Here is a 24,729-nt window from a genome sequence, read left to right as displayed (position 1 = left end):
CCCGGCGCCTCCCGAGCGGGCCGGGCTCTTGGCGGAGGACGGGACGTGGGTTTCTTCCTCTGGCCAGGTGAGAGCAACACGTAAGGAGGCGGCGGACGGAAACCCGGGCCGGAAGAGGCCAGCCCTGCTAGGTCAAGGGCTTGCGGTAGGCTGGGGACCCGGCCCCACCCGAGGCTGAACTCTCTGATCCAGGCTCGGGTCGCCGGGAGCACCCTAGAGAAGCTATCCCAACACCAGCCGTTCCTTCCTAAATGCAGCCCCCACCCCCACCCCGAGGTAGCCTGCGAGGAAACTTCGGGCCCCTGCTTGGCACCGGTTTCTGGATGTCCTGGGGTACCGCTGAAATTGAGAGGAACCCTTGTTTCCCCTGATTTATAGCCAATACCCACCCAATGGTCAGACACAGACCCACCCACCCACCCCTTACCTCACCTGTCTTTCTTTAAGGAACTTCGAGGCCCTTTATGGTCCTCAAAAGAAGTTTTGCTCCTGTAGCCCAATTCTGAGCCATCCAGAGTGGTCAGGGGAAATGCAGATTATTTTAGCTCTTTTGCTCTTTATGGTAGTGGGTGCTCCATGGCACTGAGTAAGAACGAATTCACAGAGCTAAACACATTCAAATTACTTTCTGCAGTGTTTTCAGACAAAGAAGTGATGCACGGGGCAAGATTAAGGTGGAGAAATCTTGTCCAGTCCAAAAGCTAGAGATAGAATTTAGGTTCTCCAAGAAGTTATCTAGGATAGATGCTGAAAGGAGAAATGAAAGGTAGTTACTGTCAGAGGTTCCTAGCCGCTGGCCACACTGGCTTGCTTGGAGGTGTCATTTGTATTTTCACTCAGTCAGCAAGTGTTGACCAAGCACCTGTATGTGCCAGTCTCTATCCTGGCACTGGAGATGGTGCCCTGCACAGAACAACTGCAAAGGGTGTGAGCTTTTACCCTGTTTGAAAGTTAGCCTGCCCACCTTATAGGTACTGGCAGAAGACAAGACTCCTAGGCCAGAAACTAAGGACTTGACTGCTCACAGCACAGCAGACACAGCCAGAGCTGCATATGCACAGGGATTCCTGTTGCCCTGAACGTGCCTCGGGGTGGTGAAGAACAGCCAAGGTGGCTGCTGGTGCGTGCGGTGAGTCTGTGTCCCAGATAAGAAACTCCAAACTTAGGAAACCTCAGTCTTTGAAAGGGGCTGCTAGCAAACCTGCCTGACTTTAGCCTCAGAAGGAGCTATTGTCTTTATTATAATAAACAGCTTTATTCTCCAGCTGTTTGCCATTATAAGCATCCTTGGAAGGACAAAATCTTTCAATGGGTATGAGCACAAGAAACCCATGAAGAATTGCTTCTTAACAAAATCAAGGGACTTCTCTGGTGGTCCAGTGGTTAAGATTCCACGCTTCCAATGCAGGGGGTGAGAGGGTTCAACCCCTGGTCCAGAAACTGAGACCTCACATGCCACACAGTATGGCCCAAAACCCAAGACAAAATCAACACAGTTCTGGTTTTCCAGGAATATACATCTTAGTGAATGAAAGAGAAACAGACAGCAAACACAACTAAATAAAGGAACAAGAAAAGGTCAGAGAATGATAAGTACGAGGAAGGAAACCCAGCAGGGGAAAACTAACAGGGGAATAACATGAACTGAGGGCGCCTTTAGCCACAGTGGTCACGAGGTTGCCCCAAAGTGGGGCGTCTGAGCAGAGAGAAGACATCAGCTTTGGGGTCGTCTCGGGTGACAGCTGAAAAACAAGTATATACATGACCCAAGTTTTAAGTTTTAAATTAGTGGCCTGTCCTGTGGTTTTCCTACAACAGAGACTTTTCTTGAAAGTTTACATTTTAGATTAATTGCTGGATAACATGGTGCTCTGCCAATGAAGATTAATAACTGAAGGCAGTAGAGCATGGTTGTTTGGAAAGAGGAAATGTCTTTCTCCTATGTTCATGACAGTGAACTTAATAAATTTTATTTCTCATTATATGGAAGCATCAGTATTAGTGGGACATCCACAGGCCTCAAAGTTTACAGATATAAACTATCCTGCTTATTTTTATTCCACTTATCCCCAGGTAGGATCTCATCTTTCTTTCAGCAGATAGAATGCTGGTTTTAAAGACTCTGTTGTTGCATGTCCCAAGCATAACAGATCGCGCAATTCCCCCACCCCACTCTGCCCCACCAGCAACACTGGAGATTTGTGCAGTGGTTATAGACTAAGGTCCAGAGTTGTCACACACTTACTATTGTGTGACCTTAACCTCTCTGAGTCACAGTTTCCTCATCTGTAAAGTGGGACAATACTGACACCTACCTTGCAGGGTTGTTCTGAGAATGAAAAGAGGCAGTGTCTGTAAAAGGTTAGCCCAGTGCCTCACACTTAGTAGGGGTTCACCCTCATCCTTAGTAGTGGATGAAATGATGGAGGTGTTGATGGAAAGCAGAGCCAGACCAGAGGCCCGTTACAGTCACACCCAGGTGACTTTTGTTTTCATTTGTTTGTTTTTTGTTTTGTTTTCAATAGTAGGTTTTTTCCTTTTTCTTTTTAAAAAATCTTTACTTATTTGGCTGCATCTGGTCTTAGTTGTGGCATGTGCGTTCTTTGAGCCTCATTGTGGAATACAGGATCTTGGACCACCATGGTAAGCCTCTAAATGACTTTTGTTTTTACCCACAGTACAACAGCTTCACACTTCAGTGACCTTTCAGGTAAAAAGAGACTTTCTTTACAAGGTGTTAAGATGGAGGATGTCACCCTGTGTAGCTGGACATCTCTCAAATTGGAATTCAAATATTGTGTCATGTGAATTATCATCAACATCTTGGAACCTGCCAAAGGCAGGAATACTGAAGTGGGTTGCCATGCTCTCCTCCAGGGGATCTTCCCGCCCAGGGATCGAACCCAGGATCCCACATTGTAGGTGGATTCTTTACTGCCTGAGCAACCAGGGAGCAACCTATACAACCAAAACACATGTATAGGACTTACTTTGAACTGCGTTGAAATATAAAATGGATGGAAGGATACATGGGTAGATATGTGATAAAGTAAATATATCAAAATGTCAATTGTGGAATCTGGGTGGTGGTTATATAGGAGTTCACTATCTACTTCTTTGAACTTTTCTGTGTGTTTCACATTTTCATAAACAAAACACCAGGAAAAGGTAGGTACAGAGTCCTGACTAAGCTATAATCTTAATACTTTGTCTTTGGAAATCATCCTGTTTTTCTACCTAAATATATAACAAAATACAGTGACTTGAAAGTATCATCTAATGCCCATTTCCTTGATGATTTACTCTCTGCACTTTAAGAAGCTCTTTAGAAGCTTGGGGTTCCTTGATTCAAAGTTCGAGAAACCCAAGATTAGTAATAGTAATAATCACAGTAGGAGAAAAGTGTGTTTAGCAAACACCATTCTAGATGCGTCACATGTATCACTGCATTTAAACAAAACCCTTTGGGATACAGAGTATTACTAGCCCCATTTTGCAGATGAGAAAACTGAGGTTTACAGAGAGAATAAGTAATTCAACCAGAGTCACAGAACTAGTAAGTGGTAGGTCAGTAATTCTTAGTTATTGATTATGGCAAATAACTAACCTCAAACTAAGCTTAATGGGAGTTGGAGAACAGTTGTCAGTGGAATTCAGACTTGTTGTTGGGTTGTTTTTGCTATTGCTTGTTTGTGCTCTAAGTTACATAAAGGGTGTCCTCTGATAATCAGAATCAAGCTTATCTATGACAGATATCAGTGTTGAAAAGACAGTCTTAAAAATGTGAAGAACTGTAATTATGATCATTGTTAAATCCATCTATCCACTCCTACCTCTGCTGATTCCTCTTGTGACATTATGGTATATTTCATTCATTCTAAATATGATATTGAATAATTAAAGGACTCTTTTTTTCTAACCAGATTTTTTTCTGCAAACCTTTTCTAGGGAAAGCAGAGAGTATGAAAGCCTATCTAAAGAGCGCGGAAGGCTTTTTTGTCTTGAATAAAAGTACTACGATTGGAAGGCATGGAGACTCAGACCTTGTTTTAGAGGTAAGACCTCCTCCTGCCCAACCCCTCATCTCTGCAGAAGTCCAGTCTGCTGTGGACTCTGACCGCTTCTGAAGCACAGCCTCTGGCTGACGTCCTCTGCCTTCCTCGGTGTGCTTTGTTGTCGTTCAGTCGCTCAGTTGTGTTCTGCCTCTTTGCGGCCCCTTGGACTGCAGCACGCCAGGCTTCCCTGTCCTTCACCATCTCCCAGAGTTTGCTCAGGTTCACGTCCATTGAGTCCATGATGCTATCTAGCCGTCTCATCTTCGGTGTGCTACCGATAACCAGTTGTCAGGTGTGCTGGAGCTCCCTGGCTCACATGATAAGAATGAGCAGGAGATGTGCCTTCTGTTCTTTTGCTGACCGTGTCTGTTCTGCCATGTCCCACCCAGGATCCCCTCCCCCGCTGCCTGATGGGGCCGTTTGGAAAGTGGGCATGGAGCTGGTGCTTGACCTTCACCTGCTCCAGGTCTGGCAGCCAGAGCCACCTGAAGTGCCCAGCTTGACCAATAGCCTCTTGCCCTTTTCAGAGCTTCTGGAGACTGCTGTGGGTCCCTCGAAGCCCTCTCCTACCCCCACCTCCCAAGTAGTAAATCAGGATAAGCCTTGGGCATAGCCACAGTATCCTCTCATTTCACTTCATTCTCTGTGTTAGCTGTGGCTTGGTCCACAGTCCCAGCTTGATGATAGCCAAAGAAATTGGAAGATAGTAAGGAATTAGTCAAAACGGTGGCTCTGGGGGCACTCTCTGTCCCCCTTCTGATGTCTGTGTCAGAAGCTTTCTCTGTCATTTTTCACATTAATAAAACTCTGCTACACACACACACAACAGTTGCTTTGAACCTTTTAAAATATTTCAATATTTTAGGGGTTAAAATATTGAAAGAAAAATGCAGTGGAATTTATGACTTTAAAAGGCAGGTCTCTTTCAGACTTCACTCAACAGATTGTTAAAAGACTTTTTATTTTGAAATGATAGGTTCACAAACAGTAGAGAGAGAATGGTACAAAGCGTGTGTATTGTTCTGTGCCATTCTATCACACGTATGAATGTGTGTGTAGCCGCCAAGATATAGAATTGACTTCCCAGGTAGCTCAAGTGGTAAAAAGAAAAAAAAAAAAAAAGCTGTCTGCCAATGCAGAAGATACAGGTTTGATCCCTGGGTTAGGAAGACCCCCTAAAGGAGAAAATGGCAACCTGCTCCAGTATTCTTGCCTGGAAAATCCCATGGACAGAGGACCCTGGTGGGCTACAGTCTGTGGGGTTGTAAGGAGTTGGACACGACTGAACAACTGAACACACACCCACACCAAGGTGTATAGAACTACTCCATCATCAAAGATCTCCCTTGTGATAGTCTTTTTTTTTTCAATGTATTTATTTACTTGGCTGCCTTGGGTCTTAGTGCAGCTTGTGAGATCTAGTTCCCTGACCAGGGGTTGAACCCAGGCCGCCTGCTCTGGGAGCTCAGAATCTCACTACTGGACCACCAAGGAAGTCCCATGATACTCCTTTTATGGTCACAGTACTTTCTCCCACCACCATCCCCAAGCCCCAACAACCACTAATCTGTGTTTCATCTCTTTAATTTTTATCATTTTGAGAATATTACATAAATGGAATCTTAACATCTGTGACCTTTGCCATTTTTTTTTTTAACTCCGTGTAATGACTTTGACATCGATCTAGGTTATTAGCTTGTTCTTTTATTTCTGAGTAATAGCCCATGTTATGAATGTACCACCTATGTTTAAACATTCACTTATTGAGGGACATTGTGATTCCATTAGGGGCTGTTACAAATAAATCTACTATAAACATTTGTGAACAGGTTTTTCTGTGAATGTAAGTTTTATTTTTCTGAGATGAATGTTCAGGAGTATGATTGCACAGATCAACATTTATGCTAATATATATTCAGTTTGTGGAGAAACTGCCAGAATCTTATCCAGGGTGGCTACACCATTTTTTAGTCACACCAGCAATGTATGAGATAAGTTTCTCTGCATCTCCACCAGCAATTAATATTAACACTTTTTTATTTTAGCTGTTTTAGTAAATGTGTAGTGGTTTCTTATCATAGTCTTAATTTGCATTTCCCAAATCGATAGTGATGTTAAATGTCTTTTCGTGTACTTATTTGCCTTCTGCATACCCTCTTTAGTGACATATCTCTTAATGTCCTTTAACCATTTCTAATCCAATTGTTTCTTCACCGTTGAGTTTTGAGAATTCTTTAGGTATTTTAGGTATGAGTCCCTCATCAGATCGAAGGTTTGCAAATATTTTCTCCCATCCATAGCTTGTCTTTTCATTCTCTTAACAGGATATTTCACAGAACAAAAGTTTTAACTTTTGATGAAGTCCAGGTCATTATTTTTTTCCTTCATAGATCATGCTTTTAGCATCATGTCTAAGAACATGCCACCAAGTCCTTGATCCTGAGGATTTTCTCTTATATGTTCTTTGAAGTGCTTTATAGTTTTATGTTTAAATCTGTGAACCATCTTGGGTTCACTTTTGTTTATGTTGTGAGATTTGGGTCAATGTTCACTCTTACTGCATGTGGATATTGAGTTGTTCCAGAACCATTTGTTAAAAAGACTATCCTTTCTTATTGAATTGCTTTTGCAAATTTGTCAAAAATAATCTGGCCATACTTCTATAGGGGCTGTTTCTGAGTTCCCTAGTATGTTTCATGGATCTATGAGGCAATCCCTCTACCTTTATGACACAGCCTTGATTCCTATTGCTGTGTGAGTCTTAAATCAGATAGAGTGACTCTTCCCACTTTATTCTTCTTTAAATTTTTTAACCTATTCTAGTTCCTTTGCCTTTTCATTTACATTTTAGTGTAAGCCATCTGTATATACAAAATATCATGCTGTGATTTTTATTGGAGTTGTGTTTAGTCCTTCATTCAATGTGAGAATAATTGATATTCTACTGCATTGTCTCTCAATTCATGAACATGGTATATTTCTTCATTGATTCAGGTGGTCTTTGATGTCTCTCATGAGTGTTTTGTAATTTTTAGCATACAAGTTCTGTACATGCTTGTTAGATTTTCACTTCAGTATTTCTCTCTTTCTCTTTTTGAGTGATTGTAAATGGTGTTTGGGCTTCTCAGGTGGCCCTAGTGGTAAAGAACCCACCTGCCCATGCAGGAGACATAAGAGACTCGAGTTTGATCCCTGGGTCGGGAGGATCCCCTGGAGGAGAGCATGGCAACCCACTCCAGTATTCTTGCCTGGAGAATCCCATGGACCGAGGAGCATGGCAGGGTACAGTCCATAGTGTTGCAAAGAGTCAGACACGACTGAAGCGACTTAATGCGCACACACACACTGTCACACAAAAGGTATTATATTTTTTATTTTGTTTGCTTTTTATTTTTACGTGTTCATTTTATTTTTACATGTTCATTGACACTATATAGAAATACAGTTGATCTTTGTATGCTTCTTAGTTTCTTGCAACATTAACTGAACTCTCTATATAAAGGTTTTTGTAGCTTTCTTGGGATTTTTATACACAAACAATCATGTCATCTACAGTAAGATTAGTTTTATTTCTCCTTCCAGAAAAGGATATCTGAATGCCTTTCATTTCCTTTTCCTTGCTTTATTTGTCTGGTTAACAATTCTAGGACTCTGTTGAATAAGAGTGGCATAAATTTTTAAAATATTTATTTATTTTATTTGGCTGCATTGGGTCTTAGTTTCAGCATGCAGGATCTTTGTTGCATCACGCAGGATCTTCCATTGCAATGCATGGACTCTCTAGTTGCAGCGTGGGCTTAGTTGCTCCATGGCAAGTATGATCTTAGTTCCCTGACCAGGGATTGAACCCATGTCCCCTGCGTTGCAAGGCAGACTTAACCACTGAACCACCAGGGACCTAGTGTAAATCTTTATATTTGCTTGTTCCTGAACTTAGGGAAAGCATTCAGTCTTTCACCATTAACTATGAGGTAAGCTGTGGGTTTTTTGTACATATTCTTACTAAGTGAGCAAGTTCCCTCCTTTATTCCGAGTTTTCTGATTATATTTATCATAAGCTCAACAGATTTAAAACTAACTCCATGAACCTCCCCTTGAGATTCTTCTCCATGATATGGTTTCCTTTCAAGGACACAGAAAAATCTGTGCAGTATGCAAAGTTTGGGGGCGGGGGTGGAGAAAAAGAAGAATTGCAGTTTCTTCTTTATCATAACAAGGCATAGATTTGGGGTGGTTTTATTTCCTGTTCTGGGCTTCCCCAGTGGCTCAGCGGTAAAGAATCCACCTGAAGCGTAGGAGATATGGGTTCGATCCCTGGGTCCGGAAGATCTCCTGGAAAGGGAAATGACAACCCACTCCAGTATGCTTGCCTGGAAAATTTCATGGACAGAGGAGCCTGGTAAACTACAGTCCATGGGGTCACAAAAAAGTCAGACACAACTGAGTGACTGAGGACACACGTTACTTCCTGTCTGGCTAAAGTAGAGACAGAGATCTCTGTTTTGAACCTGACCATGATATTAAAAAACTGTAGTAACTTTTTTTCGTAATGCAATAGGTCATTTTATTACTGGTGACGTATCCTTGCCCTTTCCAGATAGGTTTCAGCAGTGAGTGTATAGTGTGTTTCTCCGAAAGAGCATGGAGAGTGAGCTGCTTGAAGATGTGATAAAATGTCTATCCTCTTTTCTTCCTCAAAGACTATTTTTTAAAGAGCAATTTTAGGCTTACAGCAAAATTAAGAAAAAGTTTATAGATATCCTGTGTATCCTCCTGCCCAACACACATGCCCAAAGCCTCCCAGACTGTCCATCCACAGCATAGTGGCCCATGTGAGGAAACTAGCAATTTTTAAAAGTGGAGGCTTTGAAGATAGGCAGACCTGGGTTTGAATCTCATTAGGCTACTTTGTGGCTGAGTGATTTCAACCAGACTAATCACTCTGAGCTCATTTTCCCTGTCTGTAAACCTCTTACCTCACAGGATGGTTGTGAGGGTTAAGTGAAAAAATGCACATAAAGAGGCTGGCATGTGGTGCTCAGTAAAAGACACAGTGGTCATTGTTTTGGTCTCATAAGACAGAGAGACTCTTCTCAGAAGAAGAGAAGAATCCTCAGAGGGCTGAAGAATCCTCAGAAGGTTGAGTTGAGGATCCACTGACATTAACAAGCCATTTGGAAAAGGAAACCAGTGAGGACCGTTACTAACCAGACAGAAACTGAGTTCATTGTATAAAAATAAGTGATGGCTTGCTGCTGCTGCTGCTGCTAAGTCGCTTCAGTCGTGTCCGACTCTGTGCGACCCCATAGACAGAAGCCCACCAGGCTCCCCCGTCCCTGGGATTCTCCAGGCAAGAACACTGGAGTGGGTTGCCATTTCCTTCTCCAATGCAGGAAAGTGAAAAGTGAAAGGAAAGTTGCTCAGTCGTGTCCAACTCTTTGCGACCCCATGGACTGCAGCCCACCAGGCTCCTCCATCCGTGGGATTTTCCAGGCAAGCTCCCCAAACTTAGTTTAAGAAATAAGTCACCACCACCAGCAACAGTCAGGTTAATTTATGAAGGAATCAGTTGCATTTCCAGAAGCGTGAGCTCATTTTGGCTCCGTGGAGTACAGATGATATGTGAATCACCAAGCATTTTGGGGATAGAGTTCTGATGAGCACTTCTGTCTTCTCTTAGACAGATCATCTTCCCATGGTTTAAATGGGTTTGGGAGAGGAGAGTTTATCTAAAGAGTGGTGTGGGGACATGGGTCTACTTGGAAGAATTGAAACCTGCAGACATGTCAACATTTTCCAGTTTTATAAAACATGACAAGGTAAACATTGCCCCTCTGCTGACTTCATTGCCTTTCTGTTCGGAAGGATCACCCATTTTTTTAAAATTAGTTTTTATTCCTTTATTTGTTTATTTTTGGCTGTGCTGGGCCTTCGTTTCTCTAGCTGTGGCGAGCGAGGTCTGCTCTCTGTTGTGGTGCACAGGCTTCTCACTGCAGAGGCTTCTCTTGTTGCAGAGCACAGGCTCCAGGCACATGGGCTTCAGTAGCTGCAGCTTGTGGGCTCCAGTGTGAGGGCTCAGTAGTTGTGGCCCACAGGATCAGTTGCTCTCCAGCATGTGGGATCTTCCAAGACCAGAGATCAAACCCATGTCCCCTGCATTGCCAAGCAGATTCTTATCCACTGTGCCATCAGGGAAGTTCCAGAAGGATCACCTTTGATCAGCTGTGAGCCATCCTAAGGAATCATTCAGCAGTCAGTTTATAGTTTATGTTATTAATGCCGCTAGAAGTCATTCTACTAAATAAGATTAATGGATGTGGAAGTGAAAGTCGTTCAGTCGTGTCCAACTCTTTGCGACCCCACGGACTATACCGTCCATGGAATTTGCCAGGCCAGAATACTGGAGTGGGTAGCCATTCCCTTCTCCAGGGTATCTTCCCAACCCAGGGATCAAACGCAGGTCTCCCACATTGCAGGTGGATTCTTTACCAGCTGAACCACCAGGGAAGCCAAGATTAAGGGATATGTATTAATAAAAAGTCATCCTTCAGATTACCCAGAGGTTACATCTAGCAAATAAAAAAGATTGTTTTATTTATCTGAATCAATCCTAAAAAATAGGCAGTCACACTTCTAAAGAGTTCTATTTATCAGCAAGGCTGAAATATTGTTTGGAGTGTTTGTTTTGTAATAGTTTGACACCGTTTACTTTTTCCGATAATGGGAAGTAGTTCCATGCTTCTTGTTTTTAAAAATTGTGAGGAAGCAAAATATAAGGAAAAAAATAAAAGTCACTTGTAATCATTTGGTTCAGAGAAAAATCAATATTGGTATCTGCAGGGTCTTACTGTCCAGATTTTTTCCGTATATCCTGCAAGAAATGTAATTCCCTAAAGGCAATAGGAAGGCTGTTTATTTATTTATTTATTTATTTTTGGCTGTGCTAGGTCTTGGTTGCTGCACATGGGTTTTCTCCAGTTGCGGCGAGTGGAGGCTACTCTTCGTTGAGGAGCACAGGCTTCTTGTCGCAGTGGCTTCCCTTGTTGCCAAGCGTAGGCTCTAGAGCACAGGTTCAGAAGTTGTGGCACACAGGCTTAGTCGCTCCAAAGCCTGTGGAATCTTCCCAGACCAGGGATCAATCCCATGTCCCCTGTATTGGCAGACAGATTCTTAACCACTGAACCACTAGAGAAGCCCAGGAAACCTGTTTATAGCCAGGCTAGTGAGAACTGTTCATAGTCAACAGTAAGAACTGTTATCATTCATTCATTCATTCCACAATATTTTCCTGGAGCCACAGCACCAAGGCAAGCCTAGGGATACAGTGATGGCGGGACTGGACCCACGTCCCTGCCATCAGGAAGCTGCCAGGAGAGAGGGACATAAGTCAGATGATCCCACAAAGGTGTGATGAATTCCATTCTGAACTGGGGCTCTAAAACAAAGAAATATGGAGAACAAAGAGGATTTGACAAAGGGAGACGGGAACAGCATATGCAAAGGCCCTGGGGTAGACCAAAGTCACTGAGAGAAAACCAAGGCGTCCAGGAGTCAGATCCGAAAGGAGGAGGGCTTAGTGACAAGCAGGCCTCCTTCACGTCACACTAAAGATTTTGCCCTTTATCTGAAAAGCAATGGAAGAAGATTTGAAGGACTGTAAGCAAGGCGGGGTAGGCTTCCTGGGTGTCGCTAGTGGTAAAGAACCTGCCTGCCAACACGGGAGTCATAAGAGACATGAGTTTGAGCTCATGGATTCTCGAGTTAGAGAATCCATGGACAGAGGAGTCTGGCAGGCTACAGTCCATACGGTAACAAACAGTCAGACATGACTGAAGCGACTTAGCACACACGTGTGCAAGCAAGGAGGAGACCTGCCAGTGGCCATCCTGGATGCCATGTGCAGTGTCCCTTCCTCCCATTTTGTACACTCCGAAGCCTAAGCCTTGCTCAATTCAGAGTTAAACCTTTCAAATTATAATTTATGTGATTTGATGTGCCTTGCGAACTATAATTTTTTTAGAGTTGAATGTGGCTGTTATCTATAGTCTGCTGAGAAGGGGGCTCCTTTCTTCCAGAATAAAGAAATACCACAAGCCAACGGTTGGATTTTCCATTGGTATAAAGTGAAAGTGTTAGTTGTTCAGTTGTGTCTGACTCTTTGCAACCCCATGGACTGTAGCCTGCCAGGCTCATCTGTCCATGAAATTCTCCAGGCAGGAATACTGGAGGGGGTTGCCCTTTCCCTGTCCAGGGGATCTTCCTGACCCAGAAATCAAACCTGGGTCTCCTGCATTGCAAACAGATTCTTTACCATCTGAGCCCCCATTTTGTGTAAGAGTGTATGAACACTCTATATAAGAGTGCTTGTTAAACATGGGCTCCTAGACATTCTGATCCCAGTGGGTTTGGGGTAAGGCCCAGGAATCTTCATATTTATATGCTCCCCAGGTTCAGGTCAGAGTGGGGTCCCCTGGAATTGGTTCCAGGACCACACTTTGGGAACTTTGTTCCCTTCCTGTCCCTTCTTGATCAGTGCTTCTTCCCTTCTGATGTTCTGGGAGCTCCTGCTTGTGTGTGTGTGTGTGTGTTATTTCAATAAAGTATGTTTTGAGGAAGAGAGAAGCGAAGGTTAAACAGTGAAGGGCTGACCGTGTAAGGACTCCCCGTTTAAGGGGCTCCCCCAGTCCCATCCTGGGGAGGTTCCAGGGTCCCCTAGAAGACTGAGCTGTAGGACAGCCCGTCATTTCAGAGCTGTGGCCAGGAGGGTGGAGGTGGAAGAGAGGGAGAAAGGACAGAAATGCCCGGGGGATGAAATGCTGATGCCCGCACCTCTAACCCTCAGTGACCAGCATCCTGGGACCACTCCTTCTCATGGGTGGAGCGAGCTGTCCAGCCTGTGTCAGCGCTTCTCAGATGGGATCTGAGGCGCGCTCTCACACCGACCAGAATCCGTACGACCAGGTGACTCTTGTCTCTGACCCTGGCACCTGCCGGTTCTGGGCTGCCTCTTAGAAAAGAACCAGAGTCGACATCATACTCTTTTTTATTTTTTTATTTTCTTACAAGACGATTCCATAAAAACATCTACTTCTGCTTCATTGACTATGTTAAAGCTTTTGTGTGGATCACAACACACTGGAAAATTCTTAAAGAGATGGGAATACCAGACCACTTTACGTGCCTCCTGAGAAACCTGTATGCAGGTCAAGAAGCAACAGTTAGAACCAGACATGGAGCAATGGGCTGGTTCCAAATTGAGAAAGGAGTATGTCAAGGCTGAATATTGTCACCCTGCTTATTTAACTTATATGCAGAGTATATCATGTGAAATGCCAGGCTGGATGAAGCACAAGATGAAATCAAGATTTCAGGGAGAAATATCAATAACCTCAGGTACACTACCCTTATGGCAGAGAGTGAAACGGAACTAAAGAGCCTCTTGATGAAGGTGAAAAGGAGAGTGAAAAAGCTGGCTTAAAACCTAACATTCAGAAAACGAAGATCGTGTCATCTGGTCCCATAACTTCATGACAGATAGGCGGGGAAACAATGGAAACAGTGAAAGACTATTTTCTTGGGCTCCAAAATCACTGCAGATGGTGACTGCAGTCATGAAATTAAAAGAAACTTGCTCCTTGGAAGAAAAGCTATGGCCAACCTAGACAGCGTATTAAAAAGCAGAGACATTACTTTGCCAACAAAGGTCCCTCTAGTCAAAGCTATGGTTTTTCCAGTAGTCATGTATGGATGTGAGAGTTGGATCATAAAGGGGGCTGAGCGCTGAAGAATTGATGCTTTTGAACTGTGGTATTGGAGAAGACTCTTGAGGGTCCCTTGGACTGCAAAGAAATCAAACCAGTCAATCCTATAGGAAATCAGTCCTGAATATTCATTGGAAGGACTGATGCTGAAGCTGAAGCTTCAATACTTTGGCCACCTGATGGGAAGAGCTGACTCATTGGAAAAGACCCTGATGCTGGGAAAGATTGAAGGCAGGAGGAGAAGGGGACGACAGAGGATGAGATGATTGGATGGCATCACTGACTTGATGGACATGAGTTTGAGCAAGCTCTGGGAGACAGTGAAAGATAGGGAGGCCTGGTGTGCTATACTCAATGTGGTCGCAAAGAGTCAGACACGGCTGAGCAACTGAACAGTAACAACAAGCAAATTTACCAAGCATTTTTTCCTCTAAAAGAAATGTAAATTTATGTCTGTACAAAGATTTCTGACATCATCATCTTATTATTCTCAAAAAAGATTACTGGAATTGTCTGTTTATCTGCATTTCATGGATGGGAAGGTGCATCTGCTGTGTCCAGGGACACGTATGGCTGTAACTCAGACGAGTGCGGCCATATTGCCCACCAGAGGTTCCCGGATGTGGTGTCCTGCCAGCAGTGGGGTCCCTCTCCCACTCCCCCCAGCATAGAGTGTTGTCCACCACTGGATCTTCGGTGATCTGCAGGGTGAAGTACAGTACCCGTGTCATTTTTGTTCACACTCTTATTCTGAGGGAACACCTGCACTTGGAGATATAAGGTGACAAGTGGACTCTCTGCGGGGAAATCCATGGAATGAAGCAGACCTGAGGAGGGTGCACTTGCCGACTCCCCGTCTGTGCCCCCCACCCGCCGTGTCATCCTACCTGGACTGCACTCCTATCCCACCCCGTTCCCCGCCCCCACCTGTCCTACCCCTGACTCCTGCCCAAGTGCTCCTAACTCTCGGGGTTCACCTGTCTGATCTCACCAGTCCTCGGGGAATTTTCGTGTCCCCTGTTTGAGAACTGGCAGCTGATTTCATCGGTCAGTTCCCACCACAGCGGCTGATGGGGCTGCTTTTTTCACTTGGAGGTGGAAGGCTTCCAAGAGGAAAAAGTTCAGACGAAAGGACTGGATCATAATCTCATCATTTTATTGTGATACAATGCACATAACATAAAATCTGCCATCTTAACTACTTTTTTAAAGTGTACAGTTCAGTGGCATTAAATATGTTTGCATTGTTGTGCAACCCGTCACCCCCATGCATCGCCAGAACATGTTTCATCCTGCAGAACTGAAACCCGGTCCCCGTGAAACCACTCCCCATCCCCCTGCCTCCCAGCGCCCAGCAACCACCATTCTGCTTTCTGTCTCTATGGACTTGACCACTCTGGGTGCCTCACAGAAGTACAATCATATAGTATTTGTCTTTTCACGACTGGCTTATTTCACTGAGTGAAGGAGAGGGAAGCCTGGCATGCTGCCGACCATGGGGTCGTAAAGAGATACGACTTAGCAGCTGAAAAACAAAAACAGTGAGCTCAAGGTTCATCCATGCTGTCGCGTGTATCTGAATTTCCTTCCTTTTTAAGGCTGAATAATATTTCATTGTATGGATTTGCCACATTTTGCTTATTCATTCATCTACCAGTGGACACTTGGGTTGTTTTTACCTTTTGGCTGTTGCAAACAATCCTGTGAACTTGGGTGTATAAATATCGCTTCACGCCTCTGCTTTCAGTTCTTTGGGATATATACCCAAAAGTATATCATGTGCTGGATCACATGATTATTTTATTTTTAGTTGTTTGAGGAACTGCCATGCTGTTTTCCATAGCAGCTGCACTAATTTACATCCTCACCAGCAGTGCACAGGGGTTTTACCTTCCCAACATCCTTACCAACCCTTGTTATTTCCTGTTGTTGTTGCTGATAGTAACCATTCTGATTGATGTGAGGTGAAAGAAAGATCATAATCTTTTCAATAGCATACAGAATACACAAAAGCTATAGCATATGTTTATGGATTGCTTACCATCTCTCATGACTTTATGTATTGTCTATGTATGTTCTATATATAGTTATAGAATTACATCCTCAAAACAAATCCTGTGCGGGTAAGAATTGCTCTTATCATTATTATCCTCAACTGAAGACGTGGAAGTGGAACTCAGAAAAGTTAAGGGACTTGCCCAAATCAGATAGCTAGCCGGGGGAGGTGGGGCTGAGTTTCAGACTGGGCTGACTCGAGCTTCTAAAAAAGAAGCTAAAAAGCTTTTTGCATCTAAATTTAGCTTTGGGAACATCTAATATCTAAATATTAGAAATTCCTTGTAGATTAACTGAGATGACAAGGTAATTGGCTAAGCTAGGGAGATTGCACCCTGTGGAATCCAGGGTGGGGCTGTCAGTGAAACATGATAGGTGTAGTCTGCTGCTGCTGCTGCTAAGTCGCTTCAGTCGTGTCCCACTCTGTGCGACCCCGTAGACGGCAGCCCATCAGGCTCCACCGTCCTTGGTATAGTCTAGCGATCCTCTTTCACGCCACAGACTGAGATGGCGCCATCTAGTGGGGGGTCTGGGTAAGGAGGAAATGTGTGTGCGTGCTCACACTGTGTCCCACTTTTAGCGACCCTATGGACTGTAGCCCGCCAGGCTCCTCTGTCCATGGGATTTTTCAGGCAAGAATACTGGGGTGGGTTGCCATTTCCTGCTGCAGGGAATCTTCCTGACCCAGGGATCGAACCTGAGTCTCTTGTGTCTCCTGCATTGGCAGGTGGATTCTTTACTACTAGTTCATTTCCAAGAGGCGCATTGGAGCTGTTACGTGAAGGCACAGCAAGAATCCCATCTCTTCTTTCCAAACTAGCCAGAGTAAGTTCTCTGCTCCCACTTGGATAACCTAGGATAGCCTTCCTCTTTTAAGATCACTGATTACATCTGCATGGTCCCTTTTGCCACATAATGGATTATATTTTCAGAGATCAGGGTGTGGGCATTTTTGAGTCAAAGCTGTGGTTTTTCCAGTAGTCATGTATGGATGTGAGCGTTGGACCATAAAGAAGGCTGAGCACCGAAGAACTGATGCTTTTGAACTGTGGATTGAGAAGACTCTTGAGAGTCCCTTGGACAGTCAATCCAAAAGGAAATTAACCATGAATATTCATTGGAAGGACTGATGCTGAAGCTGAAGCCCCAGTACTTTGTCCACCTGATTTGAAGAACTGACTCACTGGAAAAGACCCTGATGCTGGGAAAGATTGAAGGCAAAAGGAGAAGAGGGCAGCAGAGGAAGAGATGGTTACATAGCATCACTGACTCAATGGATATGGATTTGAGCAAACTCCGGGAGATAGTGGAGGACAGATGAGCCTGGTGTGCTGCAGTCCATGGAGTCACAAAGAGTCAGACACGACTTAGTGACTGAACAACATCTTTGAGAGACCATTCTGCCCACCACATTAATACTGCCTCCTGCCTGGACCATTGCTATGGGAAGAAGCAGTGGGTCAACAACAGGGGCCATGGAGAAACATGGCTGGATGAGCTGGAGGGTGATAATATGATTATCAAGAATGGAGGGGGCAGGATTGTTGAATGAGCACCTCAGCATTCAGGAAGCCGCTGGGCAGGGTTGGAAATACACATCCAAGAGTCCAGGGGGTGGTGCAGCAGCCCCAGCCCATAGAAACAGACTGAGGAGGAAACAGATACAACCCTAGAACCCCGGGGAGCATCTGAGGGGAGAGGAGCCTGGCGTGGAGACCTGGAAGCAGAGAGCTGAGGGAGCCAGGAAGCTGTTGCTGGGTCGGGGCGTTAATAACAGAGACAACTGATGGTTGCTGAGGGCTTGCTTCATGCCAGGCTCTGCTCTTTGCACTTTTGAGTATATTAACTCATTTCATCCTTAGGAGGTAAGGGCTGTAGTCTGCCCTAGTGAGGTCGCTGGGGCACCGATAGGCTGAGGATCCTGCCTGAGGTCACAGAGGCGGGCTGGGGCACTGGTACCAGCCTCTCTGGAGCCTTGCTCATCCCCAGGGCTCTCCCAGGGAGACCAAGAGGGAGGACCCAGCCGATGGGGAAGCAGAGAAGCTTCCTGTTTCATTCCACTCCCAGACTCGCCACCCCACCAGCCCCTGGCCATTTTCTTATATCCTTATTCTTTTGAAAACCCTGTTTTCCTACTATTTATGCACTCCATCGCTTTCTGAGGCAGTGAGAGGCTGGGGCAAGGGGAAAGACAGGACAGCCAAGAACCTAAAAGTTAAAAAGAAATAGATCAAACACATGCACACACACATTAATTTCAAAAATATTTTCCTGCTACTTTGAACACTTCATCAAGCAGTGCCTTTTGTCAATTCTGTGAAGCCTAGCTTTTGAAACTCACTTTTACAGCTCAAGGAGCAACAGCAGAGAAGCAAAGACCCATGCCGTGGGCTGCCCAGCTGGAGAGCAGCAGCGGTGGGGCTTGAACTCCAGGCTTTCCGACTCCAGAGCACATCCTCCTGCTCCCAATAGAGAACACTTTGCATTCGCTCTATGTTTTCTTCTAAAAACATAGACATGCTTTTATATGTATTATGTCACCAATAACTTATAAGACTGTCCTAATGTTACCCTCATTTACAGATGAGGAAACTGAGGTATCACTTGCCCAAGGTCAGCCTGCTAGGAAATGGGAGAGCTGAACTTGAGCCCAGCTCTTAAAGCTGAATAATATTCCACTGCATGGACGGGTCACATTTTGCTTATCCAGTCATCAGTCAACGGGCACATGGGTTGCTTCCACCTTTTGGTAATTGTGAATAGTTAGTGTTAGTCGCTCAGTCGTGTCCGACCCTTTGCGACCGCATGGACTATAACCTCCCTCCATGGAATTCTCCAGGTCAGAATACTGGAGTGGGTTGGCATTCACTTCTCCAGGGGATCTTCCCAACCCAGGGACTGAACCCAGGTCTCCCCCATTGCAGGCAGATTCTTTACTGTCTGAGCCAACTGTGAATCATGCTGCCATAAACATGAGTGTACAGATATCTCTTCAAGGTCCTGATTTCAGTTCTTTTGGGTATATGCCCAGAAGTGGACTCGCTGGATCATATGATAATTTTATACTAAAATTTTTGATAAGCCACCATACTATTTTTCATATCAGCTGCACCATTTTACATTCTCAGCGGTGCCTAAGTGTTCCACTTCCTCCACATCCTTGCCAACACATGTCATTTTCCGTTGTTGGCTTGTTTTTGATGGTAGCCATCCAAGTGGTATGAGGTGATATCTCGTTGTGGTTTTGATTTGCATTACCGTAATGATTAGTAATGTTGCACATCTTTTCTGTTTGTTGGCCATTTGTGTATCTTCTTTGGAGAAATGTCTATTCCAGTTCTTTGCCATATTCGATCAGGTTATTTGGGGTGTTTTGTTATTGAGTTATAGGAGTTCTCTATATATTCTTTTAAAACTATTTATGTATTTATTTGGCTGTGTCAGGCCTTAGTTGTAGCACATGGGATCTTTTGTTGCAGCACACGAGCTCTTCAGAGTGGTGCCTGGCCTTCTCGCTGGTTGTGGTGCTTGGGCTCAGTAGTTACAGCATGCAAGCTTAGTTACCCCATAGCACGTGGGATCTTAGTTCCCTGACCAGGGATCAAATCCACGTCCCCTGCATTGGAAAATAGATTCTTAACCACTGGACCACCAGAGAAGTCCCTGTATATTCTTGATGTGTGTGCCTGCTAAGTCTCTTCAGTCGAGTCCATCTCTTTGCAGCCCCATGGAGTGTAGCCCACCAGGCTCCCCTGTCCATGGGATTCTCCAGGCAAGAATACTGGAGTGGGTTGCCATGCCCTCCTCCAAGGGATCTTCCCAACCTAGGGATCGGCCCGTGTCTTTTACAGCTCCCGCATTGGCAAGCAGATTCTTTACCACTAACACCACCTGGGAAGCCTCATATTCTTGATATTAACCCTTTCTAAGTTACATGATTTGCAAGTATTTTCTCCCATTCTGTAGAGGGCCTTTCACCCTGTTAATTGTGTCCTTTGATTCATAGAAGTTTTAAATTTTTATATAGTTGAATTTATCTATTTTATTTTTGTTGCCTATGCTTTTGGTACCATACCCAAAAAAGCATTACCAAATCCGATGTCATAAAGCTTTCCTCCTATGTTTTCCTCTAAAAGTTATATAGTTTTAAGCTATGAGTCTTTAGTCTTTAGTCTTTGAGCCAGGCTTCCCCAGTGGCTCAGCAGTAAAGAATCCTCCTGCAGTGCAGGAGACTCAGAAGACACGGGTTCAATCCCTGAGTCAGGAAGATCCCCTGGAGGAGGAAATGGCAACTGACTCCAGTACTTTTGCCTGGAAAAATCCCATGGACAGAAGAGCCTGGTGAGCTAGACACAGAGAGTCGGACAGGACTGAGCAAGCACAGCAATAAGTCTTTGATCCTTTCTGAGTCACTTTTTGTATGCAGTGTAAGGTAAGAGTCTAACGTAATTCTTTTGCAGTTTTTCCCAGCATCATTTGTTGAAAATACTGTTCTTTCACCCACTGGATGATCTTAGTAGCCTTGTGGAAAATCATTTGATCATACATGCAAAGGTTTATTTCTGCTGAAACTCCAGTACTTTGGCCACCTCATGCGAAGAGTTGACTCGTTGGAAAAGACTCTAATGCTGGGAGGGATTGGGGGCAAGAGGAGAAGGGGACGACAGAGGATGAAATGGCTGGATGGCATCACTGACTCGATGGACATGAGTCTGGGTGAACTCCGGGAGTTGGTGATGGACAGGGAGGCCTGGCGTGCTGTGATTCATGGGGTCGCAAAGAGTCAGACACAACTGAGCGACTGATCTGATCTGATCCTGTTCCATTGGTCTATATGCCTGACCTTATGTTAGTATCACACTGTTTCGATTAGTATAGCTTTGCACCTATCAAAAGTAAGTTTTGAAATCAGTAAGTGTGAGACCTCCAACTTTTTATTTTTCACGATCGTTTTGGCTATTCAGTTCCATTGAGATTCCATATGAATTTTAGGATGGATTTTTCTGTTTCTACAAAAATTGCTATTGGGATTTTGATAAAGATTGCATTGAATCTGTAGATCCTTCTGGGTAGTAATGGCATCTTAAACAATATAAGTCTTTCAATCCATGAATACAGGGTGTCTCTCCATTTATTTGTCTCTTCTTTAATCTCTGCCAGCAACACTTTCTAGTTTTCAATGTATACATCTTTTACCACCTTGGTTAAATTTATTCTAAAGTATTATTCTTTTTGATGCTATTTTAAATGAAATTATTTCCTCTTTTAATTTAACTTTTAAAAAGTTTTTGGCTGCGCTGTGCAGCAGGTGGGATCTTAGTCCCTGACGTGATCAAACTTGGTCCCCCTGCAGTGGAATTGCAGCATCTTAGCACTGGACCGCCAGGGAAGTCTCTGAAATTATTTTTTTAATTTCCTTTTCAGATTGTTCATTGTGACTACATAGAAATAAAACCAGTGTTTGTGTGTTGATTTTGTATCCTACCACTTTGCTACTGAATTTCGTTTCTTAGTTCTAACAAGGTTGTTTTTTCATGGACACTTTAGGATTTAGTACATATAAGATCATGTAGTTTCTGAACAGAGATCATTTTACTTCTTCCTTTCCAATTTGGATTCCTTTATTCCTTTTTCTTGCTTATTTGGTCTGGCTAAGCCTTCCAGCAATTTGTTGAATGGAAGTGGTAAAAGCAGGCATCTTGTTCTTGATTTTAGAAGAAAAGCTTACAGTCTGTCACTTTTGAGTATGATGCCACCTGTGAACTTTTCATATTTGGCCTTTATTATGTTGGAGTAATTCCCTTCTATTTCCTTTTTGTTGAATGCTTTTATCAGGAAAGAGTGTTGCATTTTGTCACATGCTTTTTTATATCAATTAAGATGATCACTTTTTTTCCTTCTTTCTGTTAATGTGATATATTACATGGATTGATTTTCATATGTTGAACCATCACTTCTTTATTCCAGGAATCAATCCTATCTGGTCATAGCGTATGATCCTTTTAATGTACTGTGGGCTTCGGTTTGCTCATATTTTTTTGAGGATCTTGATATCAGTGTTCATAAGAAATATTGGTCTGTAGTTTTCTTGTAGTGTCTTTGTCTGGTTTTGGTATCAAGATAATGCTGTCCTCTTCACCTTTTGAGTCTCAGCTTCTTCATCTCTAAATTGGAGATAATAGGACCCCTGTATAGGGCTAACATACAGATTAAATGAAAGAATGCACACAACATGCTTCAGCAGGGCCCCGTTCACAGGAAGTTCTCAAAATATGTTAGATGATGATGACGATAATAATAAATAACAGTTTATCTCATGGTAGGACAGCTCAACAAGATGGAGCTTATACAGTCAGTCTGCATCAGCAGCAGGACTTCTGTCCGATAGGAGCATTTAGCAATTTTCCAAGTAAAGGGAACAAGTGATATTATAGGGGAGAACTAGGAAGCTCTTGCCTTGCCTAACATGTGGTAGAGGCTCACGCAATTTTGTGAAGTCATTTAAAACTTCCTGCTTGCTTTGATTTGTTAATAATGGCTTGTCAGCTTTTGGGGAACTGAAAGTAGTAAAGCCTGGGAAGAGAAAAGCAAAATGGAACACACAGAATTTCTCTTACTCATGGGAAATACTAGAGGTCCACAGGACACAAAGATCAAGGGGGATGGTGATGATGATGATATGGCTGGCATTTTCCAAAGAACTAATGTGTTTCCATGTTTTTTTAATATCTTATTTTTTTCTAGCAGTTTTAGGAAATGGATCAGATAATTCAGAGAGTCCCCATATATCCCACCTCACCCAACACACACAGTGTCCTCTGTTATTCACATTCTGTATCAGTGCAGAACATTTGCTACAACTGACGAACCAATATTGATGTGTTACTGTTAACTAAGTCCACAGTTTACATTAAGACTCACGTTTTCTGTTGTACATTGTTTGGTTTTGACAAATGTGTGGTGACAAGTCTCCACCATTATAGTATTGTACACAATAATTTCACTGCCCTAAAATCCCCGATTCTCCTCAAGCCCCTGGGCCCCTGGCAAGCACTGATCTTTTTACTGTCCCTATAATTTTTACTTTCTCCAGAATTTCATACAATTGAAATCATACAGTATGTAACCTTCTCAGACTAGGTTTTTTGTCTAAGCAATATGCATTTAAGATTCCTTCATGTCTTTTTGTGATTTGATAACTCATTTACTTTTAATCACTACTATTTCATGGTATAGATGTACTATAATTTGTGTATTCATTTACCTTTTAAAGGATATCTTGGTTGCTTCCAGTTTATGGCAATTACAAATACAGATGCTATAAGCAATTAGAAATAAAGATGCTGAAAGCACATATCCAAAATAAATGAGTCTTGGTGGATATAGAGAACAGACTCGCAGTTACCAAAGGAGGGGGTTGGAAGAGGGATGGAGTGGAAGGTTGGAGTTAGCAGATGTAACTATTAAATATGGAATATATAAACAATAAGGTCCTACCATATAGCACAGGAAACCATATCCGACATCCTATGATAAACCATAGTGGAAAAGAATATTTTAAAAGACTGTATATATGTATAACTGAATCACTTTGCTGTATAGCAGAAAGTAAATAACACTATAAATCAATGTAAAATAAATAAATAAAATAAATGAGTCAATAAGAAAACAAACATCCCAACTTAAAACTGGGAAAAAGATCTGAAGAGATACCTCAGCAAAGAAGATATGCATGGACTTCCCTGGTGGTCTAGTGGCTAAGACTCTGGGCTCCCAGTGTAGGGGGTCTGGGTTCAATCCTTGGTCAAGAAACTAGATCCCTCATGCTGCACTAAGACCTGGTACAGCAAATAAATTAATATTTTTAAAAAAGATATACAGATGTAAAATAAGCATATGAAAAGATGTTAAATATCATATGTCATTAAGGAATTTCAAATAAACATGAAATATCTCTTCATTTATTTAAACTACTTTGATGTCTTTCATCAGCATTTTATAGTTTTCTTCACATAGCAAAGTATTTTATTTGAATAAATAAATTTATACTTAGTGAATAAAATTTATACTTAGGTTTATTCCTAAGCATTTCTTTCTTTCTTTTTTTTTTTTTGATGCTAATGTTAAGCTTTGGATCACAATAAACTGTGGAAAATTCTGAAAGAGATGGGAATACCAGATCACCTGACCTGCCTCTTGAGAAACCTATATGCAGGTCAGGAAGCAACAGGAACAGACTGGTTCCAAATAGGAAAAGGAGTACGTCAAGGCTCTATATTGTCACCCTGCTTATTTAACTTCTATGCAGAGTACATCATGAGAAACGCTGGACTGGAAGAAGCACAAGCTGGAATCAAGATTGCTGGGAGAAATATCAGTAACCTCAGATATGCAGATGACACCACCCTTATGGCAGAAAGTGAAGAGGAACTAAAAAGCCTCTTGATGAAAGTGAAAGAAGAGAGTGAAAAAGTTGGCTTAAAGCTCAACATTCAGAAAACTAAGATCATGGCAGATGCCCCATCACTTCGTGGGAAATAGATGGGGAAACAGTGGAAACAGTGTCAGACTTTATTTTTTGGAGGCTCCAAAATCACTGCACATGGTGATTGCAGCCATAAATTAAAAGATGCTTACTCCTTGGAAGGAAAGTTATGACCAACATAGATAGCATATTAAAAAACAGAGACATTACTTTGCCAACAAAGGTCCATCTAGTCAAGGCTATGGTTTTTCCAGTGGTCATGTATGGATGTGAGAGTTGGACTGTGAAGAAAGCTGAGCACCAAAGAATTGATGCTTTTGGACTATGGTGTTGGAGAAGACTCTTGAGAGTCCCTTGGACTGCAAGGAGATCC

General features: G+C 43.1%; 1 protein-coding gene across 1 annotated transcript in view; it reads left to right on the top strand.

Moving 5' to 3' along the window:
* Positions 1–6: 6 nt before the first annotated feature.
* The window catches only part of FHAD1 (forkhead-associated (FHA) phosphopeptide binding domain 1), a 165,177-nt gene continuing 140,454 nt past the window's right edge, over positions 7–24,729 (top strand). Inside the window, exons 1-2 of the mRNA XM_010850050.1 lie at positions 7–67; positions 3,949–4,055. Coding sequence (XP_010848352.1) covers positions 3,963–4,055 — 93 coding nt within the window. The 5' untranslated portion in view covers positions 7–67; positions 3,949–3,962. The remainder of the gene's footprint in view (positions 68–3,948; positions 4,056–24,729) is intronic.

Source organism: Bison bison, unplaced genomic scaffold (assembly GCF_000754665.1).
Source record: "Bison bison bison isolate TAMUID 2011002044 unplaced genomic scaffold, Bison_UMD1.0 scf7180017864289, whole genome shotgun sequence".
In the NCBI taxonomy this organism is placed as follows: domain Eukaryota; kingdom Metazoa; phylum Chordata; class Mammalia; order Artiodactyla; family Bovidae; genus Bison; species Bison bison.
The sequence above is the reverse complement of the archived record's forward strand: the minus strand, read 5'-3'. Positions and strand labels throughout refer to the sequence as shown.